This window comes from Apiospora hydei (assembly GCF_038363865.1).
Source record: "Apiospora hydei strain CBS 114990 chromosome Unknown utg000009l_segment0_segment0, whole genome shotgun sequence".
Lineage (NCBI taxonomy): Eukaryota > Fungi > Ascomycota > Sordariomycetes > Amphisphaeriales > Apiosporaceae > Apiospora > Apiospora hydei.
In genome coordinates, this window is record NW_027117368.1 from 7,193,148 (window position 1) to 7,219,644 (window position 26,497).

Genomic DNA, 26,497 nt, shown 5'->3' on the forward strand with positions numbered 1-26,497 from the left:
GGGTCGGACCCCGAGTAGTGTTTCCTGTGTTACTTATCTGATAGACAGTTGCAAGGAGGCCCGGGGCGGAACCAACCACGATCACGGCGGGCCTGCATATGCGGTGATAGAGAAAAGGTGTGCAAATCGCCACCTTTCCCAGATAGGTAGTTCAGCGGTTGCTTCCATGATACGGGGGATGTTTGCTGAGCTGACAGCAGTTGGGAGTCAACCAACCCCTGTGTAACAAGGGTCTTTTCTGACCAACATCTTGATATATGTTGGTCAGCTTGCACGTTATGTTGTGATCCCTACCCACGGGTTCGGACAGATGTCTTTATTTGCATAGCTTGACGTTTCCTCGATTCTGTTGTGTCTGGGTCTTTCCGTTGCGACTTAAGACAAGATCGCAAGCCGTCATCGCTATAATCCCGTTAGCTCCGCTTATCCTGACCCCTGTCCATTGACCAGGGGTAGTATGCATGTCCGCCTATTGGATTTGGGGGTCCTTATCTTCACCCCTCCCCCTGTTGCTTATCAGTAGGTAGTATGAAGAACTCCCCCAATGCCGTAACGATTCGGTGCCCTCCGCGCATGTCATTTCTGACATTTGTCACCAACCCCGTTGACAACAGTCTTATCGTAGGTATTTAGGGATGACCCTTGCCCACTTGCGGGAATAAGCCTAGCATATATGTACGCCCTTCTGATAAGGAACCAGCGGTCTGTCACCACCGAGGGGCCGGGATACCGGGGATAAATACATAGATAGGGCCTACCAGATCCCCGGGATCGGTATAGCGAGATAGAAAGTGCCAGATAGAATTACGTGGTTTTGCAAACTAATGTTGCAATACCTGTTACTTACAAGTGCCGTGCCAGTGGTCTTAACTGCAGCCAGGGAGGAAAACTCCACCTGTCGGCAATCAAGAGCTGATAACTGATAACAATTGCCTCAGGAAGTTTGTCGGAAAGATTCAGTTTATGCATGTAACATTACCAACAGCTGACGCTGGGCGCAACTGCCTGCCAAGGGCACCAAGAACCACAAGATCACCAACCAAGATATACCAACAGACGCAAGACTAACCGCCGCTTGGCAGCAAAGCTTGGTTTGCTTGGATGCAAGGCGTAGTTGGTAGTTGAGAGTTGGGAGCTCGGAAATTTTATCGGGCGATCCTATAATCGGCAACATCATCCCTGCAAGGCAAACAGAAAAGGGGCAGTCTACTTCACCAGCATGAAAGAGCGAGAGTAATGGCAGACTCCAATTCTTACAATGCACTCACCGGCCACAAGTACAAGACAGACAAAAGAGAAGGACACTGAGGTATGCATGATTGCTCATTATTCATTTGTTGTACTCATGATCTATCAACAGAGGTCGCGGGATATATGTAGTAAAGATGCGAGCCAAGATATGTAAAGAAAAGATTCGCCACAGCCGAAGGGACCGGCATTGAACACCTGTAGAATGCAACCGACTTGCTAAATCAAACCCAGAGTTTAGATATGCTCTCCTCTCTCTATGTCATCAATGCAATATGCTTGAGCTCTCTGTGACGAAGGTCAGTAACATTCCCAGTATGAATGCAAGTCCGGGGTTTGATGGGAAAGAACTTACTCTTGCACCTGCTGTCCCACCTTCATGTCGTGGTACGTCACCTCCTCGCCCTCGTCCTTGCCAAGGTTGAACTGCTCGGCGCGGATACGGCGGGCGCGGTCGGCGAGGACCTGGTTGGGCGCGAGGTCGTAGTCGGACGAGAGGTGGCAGAAGAAGGTGGAGCTGATGCGGACGAGCGGGCGGTCGGGGAACTGCTGCTTGCGGGCCTCGATGACGTCCAGCGTCGCCTGGGTCACGCCGACCTCGTGGTAGCCGGCCTTGATGAGGCCGCCCGTCAGGTGCTCGATCTGCTTGCCGGCCTGGACCAGCAGGTAGTTGCCCTGCGGGATCTTGACGGGGATGCGCTTGCCCGTGTTGCGGGCCCAGATGTGCAGGCCCGGGTAGCGCGACCGGCCGTGGATGGTCAGGAAGTTGAGGTCCGTGTGGAAGCCGGCCAGGATGCTGTCCTTCTTGCCGTACTTGGACAGGTCCGACGCTGTCGGGGCGAGCAAGTGGGGGCTGAGAAAGTGTCAGTCAAAGGTTCTAGACGCGGGGTTGGCTAGCTGGAACGTCTCCATTCGAAACTTACCCGTACTTGGTGGCGTCCATGAACGCCTCAGCCGGCAGTCCCAGGCCGACCGCGGCCATACCTGCTAAGGAGGTGACACTGCGGGGTACTCGTTAGCTTGCGTTTCATCCTACATGCACTGGGTAAAGGTAAAAGCCAAACTTACGCGTTCTTCATCGAGGTCCCCCACTGGTCCATGGTGGGCGCCCAGCGGTCCTTGATGTGCGGCGCGTCCGGGGTGATGTTGTCGGCGTTGAGGGAGGGGAACTGGGTCTCGTAGGGGGCGCGTCCATCATGCGCCAGAAGAAACGGCACTTGGGGTCGGGCTCGTGGGCGCCGATGTCCAGGGGCCGCTCGGCGGGGTCGAGGCGCTCGATGACCTGCAGGCAGGGCTCGTCGACGGCGCACTTGGGCTTCTCCGTGTTCTCGAGCGTGACGCCGATCTGGTAGCCCAGCTCAGGCCGCTCGTCGCGGGCGAGGTCGGCCTGGGGCTGGGCGAAGTAGTCCTCGAGCAGGTCGAGGAAGGTGGTGTTGTCGTCCTCGGACACGCGCGAGTCGTGCAGAACCAGGGCGCCGTAGGTGATGAGGGCGTTGGCGGCCTTTTGGCACTCGGCCACGACCTCGGGGTCGTCGCGGGCGCCCTGCAGGAAGACGTCCAGGTCCACGATGGGCAGGTTCATCGACAGCTCCGCCGGCAGCACCGGCGTGGGCGGCCCTGCTGCTGCTGCTTCTCGGCGGCCGGCTCGGGGGCCGCCACGACGACGGGTTCGGGTTGGATGGCCATGATGCTGTGATTGATGATGCTTCCTTTGGTGGACATGGACATGCTGCTGCTGGGAGCGGGAAAAAGGCGCGAGGGAAAATGCTAAGCTAGCGCTGCCTCGTGTATTATATAGGTAACCCAGTGTGTCTGGTGACGGGATCACGGGGTTTTCTCGTTTCTCGTGTCTCGTGTCTCCTCGCCTCAATTCAATTTCAAATTTTCCCCTAAGCAGCTGCATGCGCGAACAGAACAACCACACACATGTGAGCATGGGATTTCGGGCGGGCGATCAGGTGCCGCAATCGGGTTTGACCCATCCTGCCCAGTCGTGGCCCAGTGTGGCCCAGTGTGGCCCAGTGTGGAGTGGCCCCCAGCGCCCCGTCGAAGTCCGCCGGTATTGTCAATTTCAGGGTCTTCAGGGTCCGCCTAGGCCCCCTCAGCGCCGGTCTCAGACGGACTCCGCTATCTTGGCCCCCAAGCCTAGCAAGCCTTCCAGGTCTTTCAAGGGCCTCCCCTCGAAATCTGCAAAGCCCTTTTCCACGCTCGTTTCAACTCCCACAATATATGGTTGGCCGCTTGCTCCTGCTCCCCTCCTCCCCCCTCGCCGGAAGCCCCTGCATCTGCAACCCCCCGGACCGCCCGCCGACCGTTACAGCGAGGCGGCTGCCAAGCTTGCAGAGCGTCCAGACTGCCGGCTCCCTCCTCCAAGCCTCAAGGGGGCGGCGGGGGTCAGTATTTGTCAACCCGATAACCAATTCCCCGGACTTCGAGGACCTGTCAGCGTTTGCAGGCCCGGGGCATCTCCGCTTAAACTCGTACGAATATGGGCTGATGGAGGAGTCCCTTTTCTCATTTTCAGCCTTTTTGTTGGGTTGCCAATCTGATAGTCAGAGAGATTTCGACCCGCTACTGCACTTACCAGCTGAGTTGACCATATCCACGGTACAGGCCTTGATTGGGCAGAGGGTGAGGCCTTTTCCCAGTCCAAGAGGGCCGTCCACAGTTGCACTCTTACCCCGGCTGCGACTAACCCTTTATACGGGAAGGTGCAGATCCGGTTCCATCGAGACCCCGTTCCATTTTTGTTCTCTCTCTCTTGACCGTAAATAGAAACATGTGCTTTTGCGGCCGCGCGCTTGCGTGGTGAAGTGATCACCGTCCGTAGCCGGCCTTCGCGCAGAAGATCGATTCCGGGAATCAGTGGGGGGGTGGTGTTCCAAGCAAAGCACAATTCTTGGGTCTGTTACATCGTCGTTGCTGTCGAGGATCTCGAGATGTCATGCAATTCTAAGAATTGCATGTCGCCGATCTTTCGGTTGAGCGATACCGTGGAGGCCTCCTTTCTTCCCTGTTCTCCCCTAACTTCGAATCAGTGTCAAAGTCAGCTTCCTTCTGGTGTACATCCGTGGCCATGCAGCATGTTCTAGAGAATACCTCTGCCATTAAGTTCATCGTATCTGATGAATCGAGGTTTTGACCTTGTCATCACTGACTACAGTGGGTTCTCTTTGAACTGTTCAACTCGTCAAGATCTGTTACAAGGATAAATAGCAAAGCAAATGGAATACCCCTGCATATACCTGGATAAAAGATTATGGATTTGGTCGACTACCATAGTATGAGGCTGTCTCAAAGCACTAATCATATTTTGTTGATGTCCGGAGTAATGTAGGTCACCGTTGGGCTAGGCTCTTGATTAGATATGCAAGTCTCCGCAAAGCAGCTGTGTATACACACGCACGTAGGGGGCCCAAGTGTTTTCGAGCAGCAGCCAGTTGGCAATCTGGATCATGACTGAAAGGGGCACTCTGCAAAAACAAAATCCCTATCTCATATGTCCTATTCGGTATGGCAGCCACCTTCTCGCAACGAAAGCGCGGATAATAGTCATGTCTCTGACTATCTATCTATCTACACAAGACCACAGTACAGTAGGGAAGCCCCTCAGCCAGGAGACCCACCTATACCCAACACATATCTCAAAATTGCGATTCCATAGGCAATATCTAAGGTGCAATTTGCTTGGGTTACCAGAGTATAGAAAGAGAAGTGTGGCTAGTGTTGCTTGTCAGGTGTGGCGCTTGCAGTGAAGCTGATCGGACTTCGGCAATAACAAATGGCGGGGGTGAGATTTTGGACTGCGGTGGCTGGGAGCAAGAAGAGCCTTGGAGCTCAGGCGGGCTCAGTTCTGCTCAGGCGGCCTGGTTCACCTTAGGGGGTGCACGGTCCAGAAAAGACGGCAAAAGGAAGAAGAGAAAGAGCACATGACATGGATGGACGGCTGGGCGTAGGTAACATTGGGAAGGGAACAGAACATGGGCCAGGCGGAAAGACAAGACAGGCGCTACCTACGCTACGCCAGCGGCAAAACAATCCAGTGGCCGTGGCCGTGGCCGTGGCAGTCCCAGTCCCAGTCCCAGTCCCAGTCCCAGCAGCAGTCGACTCGCCCATCCCCGAATCCACTCCGTGGCCAGAACAGAACTCATCGCATCGCATTTCATTCATTGTTTCGCAATCGCATCGCAAGCCATCGCATCGCCTCGCACCCCCCTACGAGTCCACCGCCCATTGTCCTCGTCCCCGACAGTCGGCCTCGGACATCAATTGCATCATTCACCCGTCTCTTTTGTTTACAACCAGCCTTATTGCATTGCCCCAGCCCAGCCAGCCAGTCAGCCAGTCAACCCGCCGCTCATGTCCGTTGTCGTTGGTTCGTCGCAGCCAATTGCCCTTCCATGACCACATGGCTCCAAATCCCCAGCTCTGAACAGCAAACCACCGGGCCCCAGCAGCCGCGGCCGCACCCTCACCCTCCAACCCCGGCATCCAAAGATGCACACAACTCCTCCGCAAAAGTGTCGATGGCTAGGCCGGAGCATAAGCCCAAGCCCAATGGGAAACAAAAGCCCGCACCAAAGACCACAAAGCCCCAGCGTGTCGTGAAGCGGAAGCGCGATGATGCTAACCATGATGATGTCGCTGTCGCCGCCGCCGCCACAAAAACTCCCGCTCCCAAAAAGCTGCAGCAGCAGCCCCTCAATCTCGGAAATCCACCGCCAAACGTAAAACCACCACCACCACCACCCGACCCGAGGAGTCGCCAGCCCCGGCCCCAGCCCCGGCCCCAGCAAGCGCAGCTCCAGCTCCAGTTCCAGTTCCAGCTTCAGCGAGTCCAGCTCCAGCTGAAGAAGCACCAGTTCCAGCTGAAGAAGCTGAAGCTCCGGCACCAACGGCCGAGGACCCACCTAATCTTCTCGCGCTCACCAAGGAACAGGAGTTCTCTCATGCCGTCGCCCGCCATCAGATGACGGCCCAGATCCGCGTCTTGCAGGCGAGACAGGGCGTCATGAACCTTGTCAACCGCTCCCCGAGGATTCATTAATGAGAGTGTCGGGCCCCCGCTACGTCCAACAGGTCCTGGACTCGTGCGCACGCAACCCGGGTCTCCCCATCTCCGCCGAGAGATACGAGGACATCCTCAACTCTGGTGGCCCGGGCTTCGTCGAGGGCCACTTTGCCGTTTGCCGCCTCGAGGAAGTCAGGCATATCGTCGACACTTACGGCGCTCCCAAGGTCCCCTTACTCGTCCCCGCCGAGTGGAATCATGAGTTCCGGAGGACGCAGGACATCCGACAACTATTCCAGTCTCTCCGATTCTTCGGCCAGAAGATCGAGGTCCAGTACGCCTACCGCCCCCTCATGTGCACGCTGGACGACCTCACCCGCAAGCTGGATCCCAAGGACGTGGAACGATGCTTTGCCGATGAAGATGCAAAGATGGGTCCGATCAACCTGCTGGACCTCGACTCCAACGACGACAACCCAGTGCCCACGTGTATCGCCGGTCTGGTAGACCTGGGGCTCTACGATGACCTTGCTAGGAAAGGAGGCTATAGCGGCGGAGGCGGGCTCGGCAGGATGAATCGAGGAGCGGCCCTCAAGGTTTCTACCAGCTTCAAAATCTGCGGCCAGGCTGGCGTTTTCTCAGAACCCCACGGCGACCATCTCGGCAAGATAACGAGTGTCTTGGATCAGCAAGGGGACAAATTATGGCCAGTCTTCTCATCCATGGTCGAAGACGCCTCAGTTAAATGGTTCGCCCAAAACAAACCCGGCAGTCCCCCTCCACCGACAGAGGATCAGGACAAACTGGGAATATGGATCCCCATTTTCCTGGAACCAGGCACTTTACTAATTCAGCCCCCGGGAACGATTCATGCGCCGTACTCCTTGACGGACGTTTATTGCACGGGCACTATGCATATTGATACCCGCGGCCTGCTCACCAGCATCAAACAAGCCATTATCGAATTGGGCCATCCCGAGGTCACAAACGACGAACCCGAACACTCTTACATGTCATGCATGTATCACGCAGCAAAGCTCTGGAAGGAAAGGATAGAACCGTATAGGTGGGGGACGGGCGAGGAACGAGCCCAGTTTCTCCAAAAACTAAGAGTGAGTCATTAGTTCCCCTGTGCCCCCGGATTCGTGTAGGGATTTGTAATTTTATAATTTTCCCGAGTGACTGCTAATACGGTTCCAAATAGGAGTACATAGATCTGACCGGCAAAGGCAAATGCTGCAACGGAAAAAAGATGCCCAAGGCGGACCCCAAGAAGAAGAGCCAGACGCCCGTCCCCAAGATGGACCCTAGCAAAAGCAAAAGTCATACACCGCAGCCTCTTCCTGGCCTCGTTGTTCCTCCTCTCCCCGAGCCGGCCAAAGAGGCGACCTGGTTTCACACCCAGAACTGCGTCTTTAATAAGATGCTTGTACAAGAGGGCTTTTAATGAACGGAGCCTTTGATATTACTCTGTAGATATATAAGCAAACCCTCGTAGTTTCAGCGCCAAGAAATCCAAATATGGCGGTGGCGTGGGAACGGCATTCTAATACGATTGAATGAAGAAGAAACATTTTCATGTGTCTTATCAGTCATGGGCTGGGAACGAGATGCAAAGGGGGTGCATATTATCTAAACCGAGTGGATGTAAGTACATGATCTCTGCACACTATATCGGCGGTTTGAAATATCAGAAGTCGGGGCTCGAAATATTACACTTGAATTTGGCATGCTAGCCTTTCGAAATACTATTTGGGTTTTAGGCAAGTACAGGCTCGCGGCGTGAATGCGTTTCGCTGGTCCAGGTATTTTGAGTGTATCTATGCAGGGAAAGTAAGTATTTTGCACATATATCCAAGGCCCTAGTTACGGAAACACTGTAAAAGAATATGTGCATGTGAGTAATCCTCGGGCCGTACTTGCATTTCTGACTCTTGGCCGCCCCTTTCCCGTGCCTCCAGGGGTCAAGGGTTATAAAAAATGAAAAGTAGTATAGCTTTACTATTGCATAGGGCGGTATTTATTTCCTCTTTGGACATTGCATACTGGGGTATCCTTTTATTCGAAGGCGTTGTATAACCATTGCTCGTACATCGCCATCCAGGTTCCAGAGTCTTGTCTTTGACGCAAGGGATCGGGGATTTGGTTCGAGGACGTTAGCATACTTCTGTCCTATTCGATACCGTTCGAGTGGAATGATGAAGATGGCCCGTTCAACTGAGCTTTTCCCAAGGTGTGTGCCACACACACACAGACGAAAATCACTGCTGTCTGTCCTGTCTGAGTGACACATGTCGATGGATGGTATCTTGCATCAAAGGGGTTATGACTAGGTGCGTACTTATTTGGGGGACTTGCATGCACTAGGAACTTGCTTGGCCCCTTTGAGGCAACGTCTAGAATATATCGGTCAGGGGCTAGAGAAACCAGATATCCCACGAGCCGGACCCCCTGAATTAAAACGTTGTCTATCCCACAGTCTTGCCCATTCCGAGAAGGCGATGCTTGCACTGGATCAGTGGATGTGTTGAGAATGTAGATTTGAGCTGGGTATTCTTCTCGATCTGCAAGCAACCTAGTCCTTTCTTCTGTTGGACGACGCCTATATAGTACATACACTAAGTACACATCCTCTATTCGGCAGTTTCTGTGTTGTTTCTTTGATGTGTTCTTTTTCATTATTCCATCATGTCATCAAACCGGCCGGGCACCCTTCTTCTCAAAGGTACGCCAGTAGATGGTAGTCAATACTGAACCATGGACTAATATGTCTGTCTCTGTACCCAACCAACTTTCGCCTGTTGTTAGGCCTTTTTGTAAGTAAATATGTTTTCCCCTTACATACTTATGCATACACCCCTGCCCTGCCAGCCCAACCCAAATGTTTGTTCCATTCCATTCCCACCAATTACTAAAATATGCCAGTCGAAAAAAAGGGTTTGACAAAGTAAAAAAAGAAGAATAAAAATATATCTGTTCTAGAAGAGAGTCCCGTCCGAGTCGATCAGGATGGGCGGTTCTTTGGTGTTTGGCCGGCTGACTTCGGCAATTTCTCGTCCACCCTATTGGTCGTTTCGTTAGCATCCCACACGTAATATGCGAAAGGGAGAAAAGACTTACCTTCCAACTGCCAGCCTCCATCAGCTGCCCCAACGTAATCTCGCCCCCGTTCAGATCCTCCCGGAGCGCGTAGTTCACATCATCGCACAGCTTGTCCATCAGCCCCACCGTGACGCCGCGCCACTCCACAATGACATCGTCGCTCGGCTCGAACATGGGCGCGACCTCGTTCGCTCTTACGTTGAGGCGGCGGCAGTAGTTGGCATAATGCTCGAGCCCGCGGTCCTCGTCCTCCTTGCGGAGGTTCAGCACGCCCATGTCGACAAAGAGCCCGCCGTTGCGGTACTCGGGCAGGCCCGTCAGCAGCTCGGACCCGGCGAACTGGACTTTGAGTAGGGACGTCATGGGCTGCATCAGCGAGTAGCAGAGCCACTGCGTCAGTTTGTGCAGCGGCACGATGGACTCCCACTCGCCGCGGCCCGTCGAGGGGCGCCATGCGGGTTGGCGGCGGGGAAGGGCGAGAAGGATGGCGACGTGGGCGACGAGAGGCCGCCGGACGTCTGCGGCATCGAGGAGCACGGCCACGCGTCGCCGAGAGAGACGCCGTCGATGGCGGTCCGCGTCGTCGGCCAGATGGAGCCCAGGCCGGTCATGAGCACGTTCCAGAGCACGGGCAGTATCACGATGGGCATGGAGGAGGCCTGTGTCGTGGGGTGCGACAAGAGGTAGTCTATTGCGGCCGTGTTAGTCAGACCCAAATTCCTCAGAAGGCTTGAAAAGATCATAAGCAAATAAGGGAACTGAAGGGATAGTACTCACCAACCATGTTGCCCGGCCGCCCCTCGTCGCCAAAGAAGATGCGCTGTTTTTGCAGGGCGGTGCCGAGCCGTATCAGCAGCTCGGCGCGGCCGTCAAGCCCGGCGATCTCGTTGCCGGGGCGGATCTGCAGGCCCTTGGCCAGCTGCTCCACCGTGAGCTGGCTCAGGCCCTCCTTGTCCACCTGGAACTTGTTCCGCGCATCCCCGGAGAACATGCCCTGCGCGCACGCTAGTCAGTTTACTTCCTCCACCATCAATTTGGAGTATCATTTGCCATGAGAAGAAGAACTTACGGTTTTGAACATCTCCAGGCTGGCAATGGCCAGCCCCTCGGACCGGCGGTAGATCCGGCCGTTCTCGGCGCTCTTGAAGGTCCAGTGCGTGCCCGCGCCGGCGTCCAACAGAACGCTGATCATGAACAGGTCGATCAGCCGGCGGCACTTCTCCGTCTGGTCGACCGAGTCGTCAAAGGTGGACAGCAGGTTGGCGATGCGGTCGCGGCCGCCCACGCAGAAGTGCTGGTACCGGCTGTGCATCGGGATGGTGTGGAAGGGCGCGTCGTAGTCTCTCTGCAGCGGCCTAAGTGTTAGCGGGTCCGCACTATTGACTTGGCAATTGCCAGGGGAATATGGCATCGCAGTCTGCATCTTTCGCAATTGAATAATGAATAATGCAGTTGAACTGACCTTGATAATCCCGCAGACGAAGCGGACAACGTCGGGGAACTTGTTCATGTCGACGTCGAAATGATTGAGCTTGTTGCGCGTGGCCTTGTCGGTGATGATGCGGGAGCGCTCGCGCACCGAGTTCAAGCTGCGCAGGTACGCGGCCGGGTCCAGGTTGGGGTCGGGCGGCTTGGGCAGGTCGGCGCGCGGGGCCATGGACGGCGAAAAGGGGTTAGAGGCGTCGGCGGCATGGTGCTGCCGGCGGACGACCGGTTGCCGATGCGCGAGTGGTGCGGGCTCGTGGGCGACTTGAGCGTGTCCTTGTCCGAGTTGAAGCTCGTGGTCGACTGGGCATCGCCGTGCAGCGGCTTGGCCACCGTCTTGGCCGGCCGCGGCTTTCTCGAAAACAGGCCCATCTTGGATTGGGGTGTGTGTATGTGTGTGTGTATCTCGTCTGGTCTGTTTTCTTTATAATTGAAAGCTCTCCTTTCCGTTTTCTTCGTTCTCTTCCCAGATTGGACCGAATTCAAGAGTCCCAAAATAGCAAGGTTTCTGGCTGTCCCAGTTGCGATGCGACGAAGGGGCCGAGGAGCGGAAAAGGTGGGATGTGGGATTTGTCCAGGAAGGGGATCGGCCTGGTGGGGTGGGAAATTTTAATCGATAATCAGACGGAGCTCCAACTTTCCCCAATAGTCGTAGTGGTCGGTAGTCGGTGGTAGTCGCTTGGGTAGGTAGGTAGTGAGTGTACTTAGGCAGTAGCTTAGAGGAGGAGGAGGAGTAGTAGTAGTACAACACTCCAACTCGTCCGTTCGTCCTGGCTGCAGCAATTGAAGCTTGCAATGTAGGAGTGGGAAGAGGAGGTGATCTCCTGCAGCACACACACGCAGACACGCACACGTATATATGCTGGGTGTGTGGGCGTATGTTATATATGTCAAATGATATTACCGCCAAGTCGGGATCCCGTCCTGATATCACACCACTTGGAGGTGCTGGTGCTTCGCTCTCCGGGGAATAACGTTTGGGGCCAGTTGGCGATCGGTGTTTCGACTCCAGACCCCCTCCAAACACACCCGAGCAAGAGGCGTGCGTGGTGCCGGGTAGCTGTTTGTCTGATGTTGAGTCGTCCGTCGACGGGCCGCCGGATATCGCTATTCGTCGGTTTGAGGCAGCTGGCCCTCTCTTCTTTTGGTAGATATGTAATGCTGTGTTGCTGTTGTTGTCGTCGAGGGCAGCAGCAGTAACAAGAAGCAAAGCAGGCGACGCCAAGGTTCGGCTCTGCCAAGTATGTCGTCTGTCTGTCTGTCTATCTTCCCGACTCTAAAAAGCGAGAGAGATACGATCGATCAGATCCCGAGAAGAAGGAGGAGGAGGAGGGAGACAAGAGAAAGAAAGAGGAAGGAGAAAAAAAAGTCGAGTGAGAATGTCCCTAGAGAGACTTGCGAGCAACAGCCACAAGCAACCGAGTCGGGCGCGGGTCAAATGCAAACAACCCTCAAGTCAACAACCCCCTAGCATGTCAATAGCTCGCCGGTCGGGGGTGCAGTAGACTGATCAAGGAAGCGATCCTAGATAGCCAAGCCGGAGAGAGAGAGAGAATGACTGACTACTTTCTTCCTAACTTACAGCATGGAGAATGGAGAACGGAGAATGGGGACCCTTTTCCAAGTAAGTTAGCAGCAGGGCCAGTAGTCAGGACACGACACTTGGGGTTAAGTAAGTATGGTCAGTACGGGCATGGTCTGGTTTACTTATGGATTCTCGAACTTTCAACTTAGCGAGGAGCCACACAGCAGCAGCAGCAGCAGCAGCAGCAGACAATACTAATACATCACTGATCGCTCTAACCCACCTGAGCACTGGATTCCGGGGAGGTGGTTTGGGCTCGTCGCAACTCGTGCGCAGTCGCACCGTGGGCACTTCGTTGCTTTCTCCAGGGTCCGGGTAAGGGAACCGACCAGACGAGTCTGAAAGCCTGCCTGCCATCAAATGCCACCTCCTACAATTTCGATGGGGCGGCTTAGTGACTAGGATGTACATAGCTCTGTGCTCCGGTCCTGTCTGTTCTGTCTCTCTCCCTTGCGATGCGATTCGTACGTTAATGCGATTCGTACGTTATTAGCAGTCGAGCAACAGAGAGGCGCATTCATCAATCCATACATACATTTGATGGGCAAACATCCATGCTAAGTTCAAGGTGCACCACTCCGCTGGCTGTCATGGGTATGGCTATGTACTGCTTTTCCCCCTGCTTCCCTGATGGGTATCCGCCCCGGCTGCAGGTGACTGGGGCCAATCGAGTGGTCGACAATCCCTGTGATCGTCAGGAACCGCATTTTCTTTGGGGCCGCCCAGTCCGTCCGGTCTTTTTTCTTTCTTTTTCTTTTTCTTTGCCTTTACTCTTTGCATGCTGCTCCCAGCAGCAGCTCTGTGGATGCAAATCGATCATTTGACGGGGGGACCCATTACCTAATAATACATACGCGTTCCCGTGAAATCAAATTGGCCATCTGGCGATTCTGGTTCGTTCGTTTGTTTGTTCAAAAAGTCGCTTGCAAAAATAAATGTCCGCCGCCCAAGGGCAAATGTTTTTATTTCCCTGATAAAGTGCTGACTGGCGCTGACGACGGCGCGCGTCAGAGGTGCACTGTGCCACTCACTGACAGCTTAGGTAGCTGCTACCTAACTACTGCCGCACATGCATGGATGGCGTCAACTGTAGATTGTAGAGCTGAAGCTGCAGCCATCCATACCTACCTACCTACGCGAGGTTGAAATGCCATGCCATGCCATGACCCCATGCGTCGCAAAATGACGAAAAAGATGTAACGCGACGATGCACGACGCACTGGAGGGCGGGATTTTCCAGCAGGCAGGTAAAGTAGCATCGAACCAATCGGCCTGCCAATCCGGCCCGACGGTTGAAAAAGATTGGACTGGTCTGGCTGGCTGGCTGGTTGGGCTTTGGATAAAGGAAGTACATACTGAAGGAGGTAATGGCGGGTGACGGACGTGACAGACAATCCAAATCTCCAATTCCCGCCGCGGCGGGTTTCAATTTCATCTAATGACATCGACCTGCCTCATAGGGCAGCACATTGATCGATACATACATCATATGTACCCGGTTGGTAAAAGGCCGAGAGAGATTGGCCAGCGAGCAGCCAGTACGGATGTAGGTGAAGCAATTCCGTTTTGATGGGTTTCCATCAGGAACCAAAAAAGGGACCCTCGGCCTTATGACATCAGCGCAAGGGCCGAGGAGGTGCCTCCGGGGGAGAAAGGGGTGGTAATTCCACGTCTGCCCTTATTCAACATGAGGTAAGCAAGAAGCTATCTGTCAAATAAAATAAATTTCAACGTGGGTACATACCTACCAACACGACGTACGTGAATGATGTACTGTCTGTAGGGAACACCATCCGTCTAGCCGGCTTCTAGCGAGCGCATCTGATTAATGATTTGCTACCTACCTAAGCTATTGATGCATTTCTGGTTTCCAATTATTGTGTTCTGTCTCGAGTCATGGCCCAAAGGGTCTTGGTCAAAGTAGTGTTCCAAGTTATCCCGCGGATTATCACACTTGACAGCCCGGGGTTGGTTTGATTTGGAGTAACATGTTCCTCCCAAGTTTGGAGTTTGGGGGTTAGAGAGAGTTGCAAATACCCTGGAGGGATTTGGAAACGTCGGCACCTGCATGTCTCGGCTTGCTGCTGCATACACTGTACCTTAGGTAGGTAAGGTTAAATCCAGGGCCTCATTCGCTGCTGCAGCAACCTACTTACTTACTCGCTACCCCTTCACCCGGGAGAGGTGTGTGTGGATAATCCCCGAGATGCATTGCATGGGTGAAGATACTTACCTAGGTAGACAACAGACACCCTGAGGGCAGAGGAAAATAAAAAAGAACCAGATGCGTTGCGCAATTTCGTAAGTTTCGGGAAAGGAACCCTGCGAGGCCCTTTTACCGAGATCCAAACGGCAAGGAAGAGAGATTTCCTCGCTCTATCTGTAACCGGTGTGCAAATGGGCGTCGCGTGCGTACCTACTACCTACTACCTACTACTACCTACTACTTCAACCTCGGACGTAATCGTACGTGACGGCCAGAACTGGTACGGGCGGTCCTGTTTTATCTTACTTGACCTCACAACGAGACATATATCAGCGCCGTGTTAAGTGTGAATGTGCAATTTCCATTCCGAGGCAGCAGGCGGTTCCATTCATTAAGTGCCAATGGCACCGCACCCTCTGTATGTATCTTTTCTTTTCGGCAGAGTTCAAACCAACAAGAAACGAAAAGGGCAGCACAGCGCAACGCCAACCAGAGCCCGCACCGAATACGTCGTGCCAAGGAAAACAAAGAACCCCGAACCACGACTCGACGACCTTTGGGATTGGCGCAGCCTCTGCCTATCCTAGCTCTACAGTAGGGGAGGGATGAATAGAGCCTGGCGCACTGCAAACCCGATTTGATTTGACTGACTGACTGGTTGATTGATTGATTGATTGATTGATTGATTGATTGATTTGATGCTGCTTCCCAATGGCGCCATTGGTGGGGGAAGAAGAGTGGGCGAAGGAAGGGCAGGGGGTGGACAGCTACAGTAGCTACAGCCTGTAGCTATTAGTATGTTAGGTAGTGGTAGGTGGACAGCCTAGGGGAGTCTAGGCCGGGACAGGGGCTCTAAAAATGATGCAAGGCGGGCGAGCCACGCTCTGCCACTGACTGGTTCAAGTCCAACTCTCCTATTGACTGGCCTGGCAGCTGCTGGCTGCAGTGTCGTATGTAAAAAGAGAACAGGGTGCCCTGGCCCTGACATGTGTCAGGAACCAACCGATGGACCGACAACAAGGAGAGGAAGAAGAAGATAGAGACGTCAATCATCTTATCAAGTGCTACCCAATAACGGATGGATGCTATTGACACAACAATCTCGTCCAGAAAGGGCTCGGCCCGGCCCAGTCCTGCCTCCTTAATCATCTTCATTTCGTATTGTGCGAAAAGACAGACACAGCTCGTCTCTCACCTGCAAATAGTGTCTACCCAACGTTACATCGCAAGATGGACGGAGTTGAATGAAGACGAAAAAGAGAAAGTGGATGGGGATTGACTGGAGCAGCACGCGCACTGCGCACGGCGCAACGAGCGGATCGTGGATGCTCCCATCCGGCTGGTCCCCGGTCTGGAAGCTGCTGGATCACTTCCCCGTTTGCACGTCCTTCGTTCGTACTTTACATACATCCATACTTGTGAATATCCCTCCCCCCACCCCTCCCAATGTAGCATCCCACTCCAAAATGCGCGCCGGTGCGCGGATCTTCAACACCGGCAACACCAGCAATCGAAGCTTGGGAAGTGCTAAGCTGCGCAAGCGCTAGCGCGCCTCCGCTAAAGACCGCAAGCAAAACCCGATGGTCGTCGAGTGGCTCCTGGTCCTGCTTTAACGAACGCGCCAAGCCCACCGGGCTGAAAGATGGTGCGCCCCGGCTACCTCCAGCAGCTCGATTACTGTAATCAGGCAATGGGATACATGTAGCACACTGGCACTGGCACTGGAGACTGGATGCCCATCCATCGTGCCAGCCAGTCCCATGGTGGTGTCCTTGTCCACTTGGGTGTGGGGAGAGGATAGGATGGGTTTATTGGACAAGCACGGACGACAGAACACACAGACATTGACCAGGTGGTGGACAAACGAGACTCAACCGGGCACACATTATTGGACGGGGCGCCAAACACGGACGAAAAATGTTAGTTCGGTTCACGTAAGGGTGGTAACTTGTAAGGGTCTGTAGGCATCTCGAGTCAATCAATTGCTTGCATATCTACCCATCTCGTATGATGGATGGATGGGTGGCTTCTTTCTCTATCCCGGGCCAGGCAAGGACCCAGGACCCTTTCCTCCTTGCTGGGCAACTTGCTAGGCAACACACTTTCATACGCGCAGAAGAGAAGAAGAAGAAGAAGAAGAAGAAGAAGAAGAGGGATGAAGGGTAAGGGTATCATGTGAGGAGGGCGGCTCTTTCAGGGACAACGATAACGGCGGAAACCGAAATGCGCTCCCGGTTCTTGGTTGGTGTCCAGTGCTTTTCAACTCTCCTTTACACTGGGCGGCCCTCGCTCGGGATCGTGTCAAATTGCGCTAACCCCAAGGCCGTGATAACTGGAACGGCACATGATATATGCGATTGCTGGAGCGGAGTCGTCTCCGACTCGGCCGAGACTTGGACCCTGTGATCTATGTTGATGTGGTGCGGATCGACGAGAACGAGGACCCGGTCATGATTGGACCAAGCCTAGGCCACTTGCAGGGCACCGGGAGTATATGTGAATGCAACTTTTTGTATTGTATCAAGTAGTGAGTATGTATTTACAAGGCTTCTTCAGCTGGTCAGATAGCACCAAGAGTAGGAGAGGAGCCACAGCAAGCCGGCAGGATACAGCCCAGAGATGCTGGTAACCAAATCTATCAAATCAACCAGATCACGTCCTTTTTGGTGACCCAGGCTGTTCTGTGTCTTAATATACAGAGCACCTCTTCATCATACACAGGCCAACTGGCATCGGCTCTCGGCGTATTCTCGCTCGAGCCGCGCCATCCACTCGGTCTCGATCTTCTTGACGCCAAACAAGATCCTCGCACGCAGCGTACTTCTTAAATAGCTTCGGATTGATCTCGAGGAAAGACTCGTCGTAGTTATCGAGCCCAGCAAGAATTTGGGCAGACCTAAGCCTGCTTCCGGCTGCGACGCTGCTCAAGCCGGCGCAGCGCCTTCTCCTTCTCCTCGAGGGACCGTCTCGCCTCGTACTCGGCCGCCTTCTTGCGCGCGATCCCCTTCTCGCCGCCGCTGTAGTCCTTGATGGCGTTCGTGAGCCCGTCACCGACGCCCTGGAACTTCTTGCTGGCGCCCTCCACGATGCCCTTGATGCCCGTGGGCGAGGGGGTCGTCGGCGGCTCCGCAACAATGGCCGGGCGGATAGGCGCTTGGTAGCCGATGCCCATCCGCCTGCTCTGGCTGTCGGTCATCATGGGCCTGCCCGGCAGGGGCGGGAGGCCGGTCATGCGGCGGACGGCGGGCTGGACCAGGACCCAGTTCTGCACCGTCGACAGAGCGCTGAAGGTGAAGAAGAACCACTGCAGGGCCGCGGGCAGCCACATGGTGCACAGGAACATGAAGGGCGTCATGCCCCAGAGGAAGAACTTGGCCATCGACTCGCTCTGGGGCGTCTTGTGCAGCGTCGTCATCTGCTGGTACCGGAACATGGCCACGGTCACCAGGGCCGTCGCGAGCGGCAGCATGTAGGTCGGGTCGTAGACGCTCAGGTCGGTGAACCAGGCGACGCCGCCGGTCTCGAGGCTGGGCACGGGCAGGGCGCCCATGGCGCGCAGCAGGCGGAACATGCCGTAACTGAGCGGGAGGGCGATCATGGGGGCATGACGGCCTTCATGGTCGAGGTGCCGGCGGCACGCTGGAGGCGCAGCATGGTTCCGCGGTGCTTCATGATGCCGGCCTGGTCCTGCTGCGACACGGCGAACTTGAACTCGTCCTGGGCCTGGATGAACTCGGGGTCCTTGGAGACGATCTGCATGCGGCCGCTGTACTTGGCTCCTAGGACGCTGGGCCAGACCATGACCAGGCGGATGACCAGAGCGGCGGCGCCAATGGCTCCCCACCAGGGCAGGCCGGCGGTGACGTGGAAGTGCTCGACCATCCACTCGCACATGGCGGTAGGGCCCCAGCCGAAGTCGAGACCCAAGTCCTTGAGGTAGCCGATCTGTTCGGGCATGTCGAGGATGTTCCGGATGCCGAGCTCGTCGAAGCTGTCGGGCAGGATGGAGGTGAAGTTGGAGGTTTCGGGCGTCGAGCCGGGCAGTCCCGTCGTAGCGGCGGTTGCATCGGGTGTAGGGGTAGAGGCGGCGTCGGCGGGCGCCTTGGGGGGGTTATCCCATAGCGAAGGGGACGAGGCGGGGGTTGCGGTGGTGGTTTCGGGAACGGCGGTGGGGTCGGTGGTGGTCGGCTGCTGCTGCTGCTGCTGCTTGTTGCCGGAGCTGAAGGGCCACAGAGACAGGGCGCGCGTGGCACCGGCCCTCTGGGCGAAGGCATTGGGCGAGGCAGGCGAAAACTTCATCGAGGCTAACCGGGGCATGCCGCTGACCTGGCCGCGCAGGCTGCCGGAGGGGTTGCTGTTCCATTGCTTCGGGGACGTCGAGCCGAGCTTTCGCAGCTGGGAGAACTGTCGGTTTGGGGATACTAAGGAAGAGGCGAGCTAGAACGTAGGTTGTGTTTGTCAGTCCATTGAAGCTGCCACTACATAGGATATCCCGTAGAGCAAAAAAAAACTGACCTTGGCATTTCCTGTCCTCGAACCCGAGACGCAGTGCCGCAGCATCATGGCTGGGCTGGCGCTGGAGCCGGTCAGGGCTCTGGCGGGCAACATGACGACTGCAGACTACACCTTTCGAAATGGTGTGGACTGGTTGGAGGGGGATCAAAATGGTCGGCCGCCGGAGTCGCCAGCGTGGTGATATCTGGGCAAAGCGTCAATTGCGACACTGCCAATTCTTTCGATTCTTCTCGTCTGCTGGTCGTTGGGAAATTTTTGGGGACCGCATTCTTTAGCGCAAGCCGAATTGTGGAGCAGTCGCTGTCAATTGTCATTCGCCCGACTCGCCGCGGCTTGCATCTTCGTAGAACCTCAATCACCACACTTGATCGATGCATACGCCTCGGCAGCTTGGCTTCTCGATTATTTGATTAATATCACTGTTAAACTGGGATGTATCTTAAGTAATTATATTTTGATTCATATGAATAAGAATAGACCAGATATGGGCTTCTGAGCATTGAGAACATGCCGAAGACGACCTCTCTTGAGATTCTCAGACAAAATGAATGTTCTACGACCTACACATGCTCACGATATGCAATGGCACTTTGTTTCTTCCGTCCATAATCCATTCAGGAATAATCCGCGGCTGAAAAGCCCTCCAAAACTTCATGCTCTGCCCGTATCTGCAGCAACGAGATGGGTCGAATCACCTGCCCCGCGAGCTTCAGGTGGTGAATAGCATCACCATGGGACATGATATCGGCCCCCTCCAGCCGTTCCCGAACCAGATCGAGTCTCCATCCGCCATGCCGACGCGCGACGGCCTCCCAAGCCTGTATGACAGCCGGCTCCATCGCCAATTCCCACGTGCCTCGCCAAGTGATCGTGGCCGGCCGGATATTGCGGGACGCCTGGTATTGGAACAGCGCCGCCAGCCCCTTTCTCCCGTTCCAGATCTCCAAGGTCTCCAGCTTCGGCATCCGCATGGCCGTGGCCGTCGCGTCCTCGAGCATCGCTGCGATTTTGGCCGGACGCGTGACGGGCGTGAGCAGATTGGACGTGAGCACGAGCGAGGTCAGCATTGGCCACGTCGCCCTCGGGGAATAGAGGTCGAAGAAGTGGCTGGCCTCCACGACGAAGGAGGCTGCGAGATGCTCCAGTCTGCGGCTGACCATGGCCAACGCCCCACTTGAAGATGGGTGTGGGTTACGAGGAGTATTGTACTCGCCTGGATGCGGGTAGTGCTGATTGAAGTTCTCGAAGACGACAAGTCTTTTGAGGTTGTTGTTGGAGCTTTTGAGAGAGTCGAACGTATATCGAAAATCTAAGATAGGTAACAGAAGCGGATTATTAGCAACGGCACACTGAGGGTGAACAGCAATGTGGGCAGCTGCTCAGCAGTTCTCTCACCAGCATCGTAGAACCCTCCCTCCAGATCCATGTTAAGCCTCCAGGGCTCGTAGTGGATCTCCTGCAGCCTAGGGAAACAGGAAAACATCTGTACAAGTGATTGCTGCGTCCATGCCCGGCGGGTCTGTTGCCGGAGAAGGAGACTCGTCACGGCCGGGACCGGTGGAAGTTGGGCCCAGAATGGCTTGATGGTCCGGAATACTCTGCGGAAAGCCTTCTCGGGCGGAGCGTAGCGCCGAACTCCGGAAACCCAGTCATGTTGGGGGTCATGGTAGGTTCGGTTTGATATGACTTCCTCGATGCTATCACCGACCAGCCTATCCGAAGGCATGTCGGGCATGAAGGTCAGGTACTTGAACCAATGGTCGGAGTCGCTGGTGAAAGTATGCTGATATCGAGTGTCAAGCTGCCGTGAGGTTCCCACGCGCTGAGAAGCCAGAACAGATAATTCAATGCTCCTGTGACGGTATTGTGATAGTCACTGTCCCTATCATGTGACTTTACCAGCTCCCCGTTGAAGGACGGCATGTAAGACTTGCACCCAGTGCAATCATAGTCTTCGAGTTCCAAGCAGAACCAGATATAGCGAATGAGAGCTCGGTTGCGATGGGTCATCCAGTTGAGGTCGGGGAGGCGTGTTCGTGTCACTTTGATCCGGGCAAAGTTGTGTTGCTCGATTTTTGTCTGCCACTCTCGAGATACTGTGGCCAAGGGACCCAGGGAGCAGCCGTCTTGTATCAGAGCCTCTAGTATAAGAAGCCGGATTTCTTTGGGCAAATCATCCCATTCGATCGCCATCGTTTCTTGCCAAGTGATCTCGGACTTTTCAGTGGCTAATGGATGGGGCGTGGTGGTGATTTTGACGACACGGCGGCAATGTACGAATAAATATCAGCTAAGATAAATCAAGAGGCAAGTGCATACAATGAATGCGGAAAGCGCGAAGCGACTTTTTGAATTTTCCGTAACAGCGGAAGGTGTTATCAAACTTTTGTCGAACCATGGGAGCCGTGTTTGTGGAAGGTCCGGAAGGTCCACGACTTTATTTCAACCGCATGGGCAACGAGCGAGTAACTTCTACCTTTCGATCCATAATTAGAAGTTCAAGCAGTCGACCTGTTCTATGCCACACCAGAAAAAGATTCGATGTGCGGAATCATAATAGATCGTCTATATGTACCCAAACCTGCTATATACATTGTCTTCTGCTCATCTCATACCCGTCCATGCGTGCTGTATACCGCCATCTCGTCATCAGAGTTCCCGTCACTTCGTACCATCCAATGGATAGGGCCCCCCATCGCTTGAGGCTAGGCCAGGCTAGAGTTCGTGGGTGAAATCTAGCAGGTCATGACAGCCGGGCCGGGGTTGGTGTAGCTGGTGGGCAGGGGGTAGTACAGGTTGATCTCGATGCCCGGGTCGGAGGCCTTGTACGCGCCCGGCAGCGCGACGCCGGCGGGGGTCTTGGTGCCGCTGCTGGTGATGTTGAGCTGGGCGCAGGCGAGGTAGAACTGGGCGCCGCCGGCCTGGCCGGCCGAGTGGAGGCCGATGTGCTCGACGCGCAGCAGGTAGGCGCCCTCGGCGATGCAGGTGGGGATCTTGACCGTGGTCTGCGTCAGCTTGTCCGAGGGCCACGACAGGCCGTTGACGTTGGTGCCGAACTTGGGCCCGTCCTCGTAGATCTTGAACCAGACGTTGCCCTTGCCGTCGAACGACTCGGCCGTCTGGCCCGAGGGCGCCTTGGCCAGGTAGTACTGCATCGGGCCCGGGTGCTGGATGTCCGGGTCGATGGTGAAGCCGACGGTGTCGCCGGCGCTGACGGACAGCGTCTTGGCGCCCTGGTTGCCGCTGGCGTAGCAGGTCATCAGGGGCGAGGTGACGTCCTGGACGGGGCCGTGGGACTGGAAGTTTTCGGTCTTGCGGACGTACTCCCAGTCACCCGTCTTCTCGCCGTTGTGGATGAGGGCGGGGAAGGTGTCTGTTTGGGTTGATGGTGGTTAGCGGTCTGGTCTGGTGAAGTCAAGTTGGAAGCAAATGGCAGGGTATCATACAGTGAGCGGAGGCGGCCGAGGCCAGGAGAACGGCAGCAGCGATGGACTTCATGGTGAGTGAGTGTTGGATGGTAGACTCGGCTTGAGATGGCTGGCAGTGGGATGAGGAGTGAGGGAATGAGACTTGAAATGACGGGATATCACATCCCTATATATACTCTGGCCCATCCTGGGAGCGGCAATGCGGTACGACGCCCCTTTACATATTCCCTGGCCGTTGGGCCGCCGTCCGAAAGCTTGGCTTTCCCAAAGGGAACCATGCCGCAGCCATGACAGATTCACAGGCATACAATTGATTGCTGCATTATAGGACCGAATGCGCGAAGTGGCATGGGTAATGAAACGACCACTGAAGAACGTCTGCATTGTGTGCAGAATAGATTAAACCACCAGCTCAACCCCAGACAGGTTGTGGGGTTGTAGTTGCCGCAGCCCAGACGGCGGATTGGCCCAAAACCTGGTTCGGATCTTGCGGAGGATGCCGGGCGGGCGAATCATGCGATCCGGGCATCTACTTGGCACACTTCTCAGCTGTAAGGGGTGTTGACACATTTTGTGACCCATCACCCGCTTTGCAGCCACCCTCAAAGGGGTTTGTTGAGTATTGTTTTTCGGGGGCTCTCCCGAGACCGTCACGCTGTCTATCATGATTTCGGACGGACGAGCCGAACCAAACTCGAAAACAAACACCTGACAGTCTCCCCAATCTCGAAAGCCAAGCAGCCAAGTCAGCCCAGGCGTGCAGATGTGCTGTATGCAGACTGCGCGGTGATGGGAGGAACTCGAAATGGGCAAAGCTGTATTTGCGGCTGCGCCCTCAGGGGTAAGGATCGGCAGTCCGTAGGCGCTAACGGGACACGTGCATTAATATACAGACGACCACCCTGGGCTTAGCGCCTATAAAATCTTCCCGTTTCGGTAGTCACGGAGGATGCCATCGCGAACTTCTCTTCTTCCCTAAGGGCCAAACAATGATTCCACCTATGGCGAACTGCCAAACGTCCCCCTCTGTCGGGCCGTTTTGCCAAGCCATTCCACAGCCTGCCTGCATAATAAAAATGAGGAAAAGATCGACGTCATCGAATTCCATGGCGTTGGCTCTTCCCGGTAGATCTATTCCCGGATGCTGGTGAAGAAAGAAACAAACAAAGCAGAAAGCTACAATCCCATGGCGCTTAAGATCATGATTCCCTAATCTTTCCGGATCAGCAACGATATCCTCCCATTAGTTGAGACAGCCCAGATATGCAAGGGGTGGTTGGCGCTTATGGGAGCAGCGCGATGTTCTTACCTCTATCGGACTCCGTAATGGAGAGACGAGCCGTTGAGCCGCAAGAGCCCACTTGACCATCTTGCGCTCCACATCGCGCGGCGCGTGGCCTTATCCCCGACAATAGCGACTTCAGACTGCGTAGCATCGTGATTTCGACAAGTCATCTTCAAATCCCCAGAAGCTGTTGATAACGACTAACGCAAGGATACTCCCAAGAATCAGCTGATGTGGCAATATGCAACCTGCATGCTCAAAAGATAAGCAGGCGGCGAATTGCGCTCCACGTAACAAAAGCGCAGTTGCCTTATCTATCTCCCATCATTACTCCTTGGGTCAGCTGGAAGGAGAGCCGCAGTACAGAATGGGCAAATCCAGATCCGAAATATGTCCAGTTTGGACGGCGCAAAGGTCTTGATCAACGGACAAATGAAACGAAGAGAGAGAAGAGAGTTGGCATGTGACCAAGTCTAAGGAGAAAGCTCAGTGGTAAGTGATGATGTTTCGTACGACTCCTAGGGGTGTCGCTTTTCACCTTAGACAAAATACATTCCTTAGTATGCTTGTAACAACATGGGTATTTGTAGCAAGTAACCATGGCGGCGCTCAATATACGCACCCGTGCGATACCAGGCAGAGTCCATAATAGGTTTTCAAAAAAAAAAAAACATCTCATAGAAGTTTACCGTTGCTTGTTGCTCGGACTTCGACGGCGCTGGTGACTGGAGACTTTGCATCTAAGCCTGCCGGCGTCCCTCTTGAGACATGGAGCAGTCTGGTTTCACTCTGAGGTAAAGGAACAAACAAGGGGGGAGGCGATGAGGAGGAGAGGATCAGACATAGATGTTTTCCTCTCTGGTGAAGTGCCAGAAAGCTAGAGGGAGCAGCCGTGGTGTCTTGCCACTTTACCCCTTTTGCCTAAACACCACCCACAGACAGCAACGACTATGCCAACCTTCCTATGAAGCAACAATGAAAACTCTGGATGATAGTCCGAGCGCCACATAATGCGGCAGACCTACGACGAGTCTGGTGGCGTTCGGGACACGAGGGAACTTGATAGATGGGAGTTACGGTTTCAGAAGGCGATTGATGATCGTGCAAGTCTAACCTCCTGCACATGTCCAGCCTTGTAGCCGGACATCAAAGCGCGGGATGTTTATTTGGGGGTGACCGGACTCTGAACCAACGCACATATTACCGTGATGACCTCCGAGGGATTGTTCATGTAAACGGAGTTGGGAGGGATGCACCCGTTGAAATCTCTTGGAAGTTGATTAATTATACCAGTACCATCAAGAAAAACCCCCTTCACAACAATCTCAATGTCTCGAAGCGGATTCAGTCATTGTGACATTCAGAGTGAGGGTCTCGTCTCGACTCGAACTGATTCCACAGAACCCAAGGCCGAGTACGACGGGCAGCCAGATAGGCCGGAGCGAGAAGGCCCTCGCCAGTTTCAAGCGAAGAGAGACGACGCGTCCAAGGACGGCGACGGGAGAATCGAATACACGAATCCATCGCCGTTGCTTGATAACCGCGACCAGCAAATTTCTTCGTCTGCCAGACCTGGCACCATGTCAATAATACCTCTTCCGGGTTTCTCTACCATGCCGTCGTCATCCAGTGCTTTTACCACGACTTCTACTACTACACGACACCCAAGGTTCACCGGGAGACCGAGACCGCCGCCGCCACTACCACCGACGACGGCGACAACGACAACGAGGAAGGGAACCGACTTCTTCGCCAGCGGAAGGCCGCATCCAGGGGGTGATCGAGGCCCCAAACCCAACAACGCCAACTTCTTCCGGCCTCATGACCGGAACGGAGGGTCTCATGCCCCTCTGCCGGCTTTCGCCATCGCGTTGATCGTCATTGGCGCAGTGTTCATCATGTTAGCGGCGATAGCGACCGTCGTTTGCTGCAGGGGTACGTCTCTTCTCTCCTCTTTCTTGTGGTTCCCTTGCTTCTTCGCTGCGCGGCGATGGAACGAGGATGAGGATAATCGCTCACAACCTTTTATGCAGCATCGGCGAGAAGAAGAAAGCAAGGCGGCGGCAGCAGCAGCAGCAGCAGCAGCAGGACAGCCAAACATGCGAAGAGCTCGTTCGGCGATGATGATGATGATGACACTGAGTCGACGGCCCCAGTATCGGTGCGAGACCTCCCGATCACCAAGGTCCCTGAGCTGGAGGGGACGCCGCGGACCGAGTCCCGCTACGGGCCGCTTGCGCCTGTTGTCCCTGAGCTCCACGGGCGTCAGCGGCCGTCTGAGTTGAGGTAGTATGTCGTTGCTGAGGAGATTATGGAACCTGCCAGGGGTAGATGACACGAAAAGAGGTTCGCAGAATGCTTTGACTGGGCGTCAAGTTCACCGTTGGATCGGGCCATGGGAATGGGTACTTACCAACTCAAGAAGTTTGGATACGAAATTGGAGTTGACGGGGTGCGGCACATACTTCATAATTGGAACTCCTTCATGTATGCGTATCTGACCTGGGCACAAATAATAATTCTATCATCTTCCTTCAGGCTCATCATTCGCACCGAGGTTCGCCTTGAGATAGCCGCGCTCCTCATCTTTCGCCAGGCTATAAAATGGACACCAAAGAGCCCGATAGTGGCC

General features: G+C 54.8%; 8 protein-coding genes across 8 annotated transcripts; 3 read left to right on the forward strand and 5 right to left on the reverse strand.

Annotated features, from left to right (window-relative positions):
• Nucleotides 1-1,505: 1,505 nt before the first annotated feature.
• On the reverse strand, nucleotides 1,506-2,830 carry PG997_014085 (uncharacterized protein; the record flags this gene model as incomplete). Its single annotated transcript, XM_066818399.1, has 5 exons — nucleotides 1,506-1,536; nucleotides 1,604-2,101; nucleotides 2,172-2,249; nucleotides 2,317-2,417; nucleotides 2,438-2,830. The coding sequence occupies 5 exons, from the start codon at nucleotides 2,828-2,830 to the stop codon at nucleotides 1,506-1,508; spliced, it is 1,101 nt and encodes a 366-aa protein (XP_066664091.1).
• Nucleotides 2,831-5,648: 2,818 nt separating this feature from the next.
• On the forward strand, nucleotides 5,649-6,221 carry PG997_014086 (uncharacterized protein; the record flags this gene model as incomplete). Its single annotated transcript, XM_066818400.1, has 1 exon — nucleotides 5,649-6,221. The coding sequence occupies one exon, from the start codon at nucleotides 5,649-5,651 to the stop codon at nucleotides 6,219-6,221; it is 573 nt and encodes a 190-aa protein (XP_066664092.1).
• A 73-nt stretch (nucleotides 6,222-6,294) lies between these two features.
• Nucleotides 6,295-7,706, forward strand: PG997_014087 (uncharacterized protein; the record flags this gene model as incomplete). The annotated part of the gene is made up of 2 exons (XM_066818401.1): nucleotides 6,295-7,371; nucleotides 7,464-7,706. 2 exons carry the CDS (start codon nucleotides 6,295-6,297, stop codon nucleotides 7,704-7,706), a joined length of 1,320 nt encoding a protein of 439 aa, XP_066664093.1.
• Nucleotides 7,707-9,237: 1,531 nt separating this feature from the next.
• On the reverse strand, nucleotides 9,238-12,842 carry PG997_014088 (urg3; the record flags this gene model as incomplete). Its single annotated transcript, XM_066818402.1, has 8 exons — nucleotides 9,238-9,321; nucleotides 9,380-10,049; nucleotides 10,135-10,355; nucleotides 10,431-10,706; nucleotides 10,824-11,218; nucleotides 11,783-12,080; nucleotides 12,429-12,461; nucleotides 12,570-12,842. The coding sequence occupies 8 exons, from the start codon at nucleotides 12,840-12,842 to the stop codon at nucleotides 9,238-9,240; spliced, it is 2,250 nt and encodes a 749-aa protein (XP_066664094.1).
• A 4,691-nt stretch (nucleotides 12,843-17,533) lies between these two features.
• Nucleotides 17,534-18,208, reverse strand: PG997_014089 (YidC/Oxa1 family membrane protein insertase; the record flags this gene model as incomplete). Its single annotated transcript, XM_066818403.1, has 1 exon — nucleotides 17,534-18,208. One exon carries the CDS (start codon nucleotides 18,206-18,208, stop codon nucleotides 17,534-17,536), a length of 675 nt encoding a protein of 224 aa, XP_066664095.1.
• A 23-nt stretch (nucleotides 18,209-18,231) lies between these two features.
• Nucleotides 18,232-19,245, reverse strand: PG997_014090 (YidC/Oxa1 family membrane protein insertase; the record flags this gene model as incomplete). Its single annotated transcript, XM_066818404.1, has 2 exons — nucleotides 18,232-19,074; nucleotides 19,153-19,245. The coding sequence occupies 2 exons, from the start codon at nucleotides 19,243-19,245 to the stop codon at nucleotides 18,232-18,234; spliced, it is 936 nt and encodes a 311-aa protein (XP_066664096.1).
• Nucleotides 19,246-19,766: 521 nt separating this feature from the next.
• Nucleotides 19,767-21,550, reverse strand: PG997_014091 (uncharacterized protein; the record flags this gene model as incomplete). The annotated part of the gene is made up of 4 exons (XM_066818405.1): nucleotides 19,767-20,461; nucleotides 20,503-20,921; nucleotides 20,972-21,380; nucleotides 21,472-21,550. The coding sequence occupies 4 exons, from the start codon at nucleotides 21,548-21,550 to the stop codon at nucleotides 19,767-19,769; spliced, it is 1,602 nt and encodes a 533-aa protein (XP_066664097.1).
• Nucleotides 21,551-25,193: 3,643 nt separating this feature from the next.
• On the forward strand, nucleotides 25,194-26,150 carry PG997_014092 (uncharacterized protein; the record flags this gene model as incomplete). Its single annotated transcript, XM_066818406.1, has 1 exon — nucleotides 25,194-26,150. The coding sequence occupies one exon, from the start codon at nucleotides 25,194-25,196 to the stop codon at nucleotides 26,148-26,150; it is 957 nt and encodes a 318-aa protein (XP_066664098.1).
• Nucleotides 26,151-26,497: the final 347 nt, after the last annotated feature.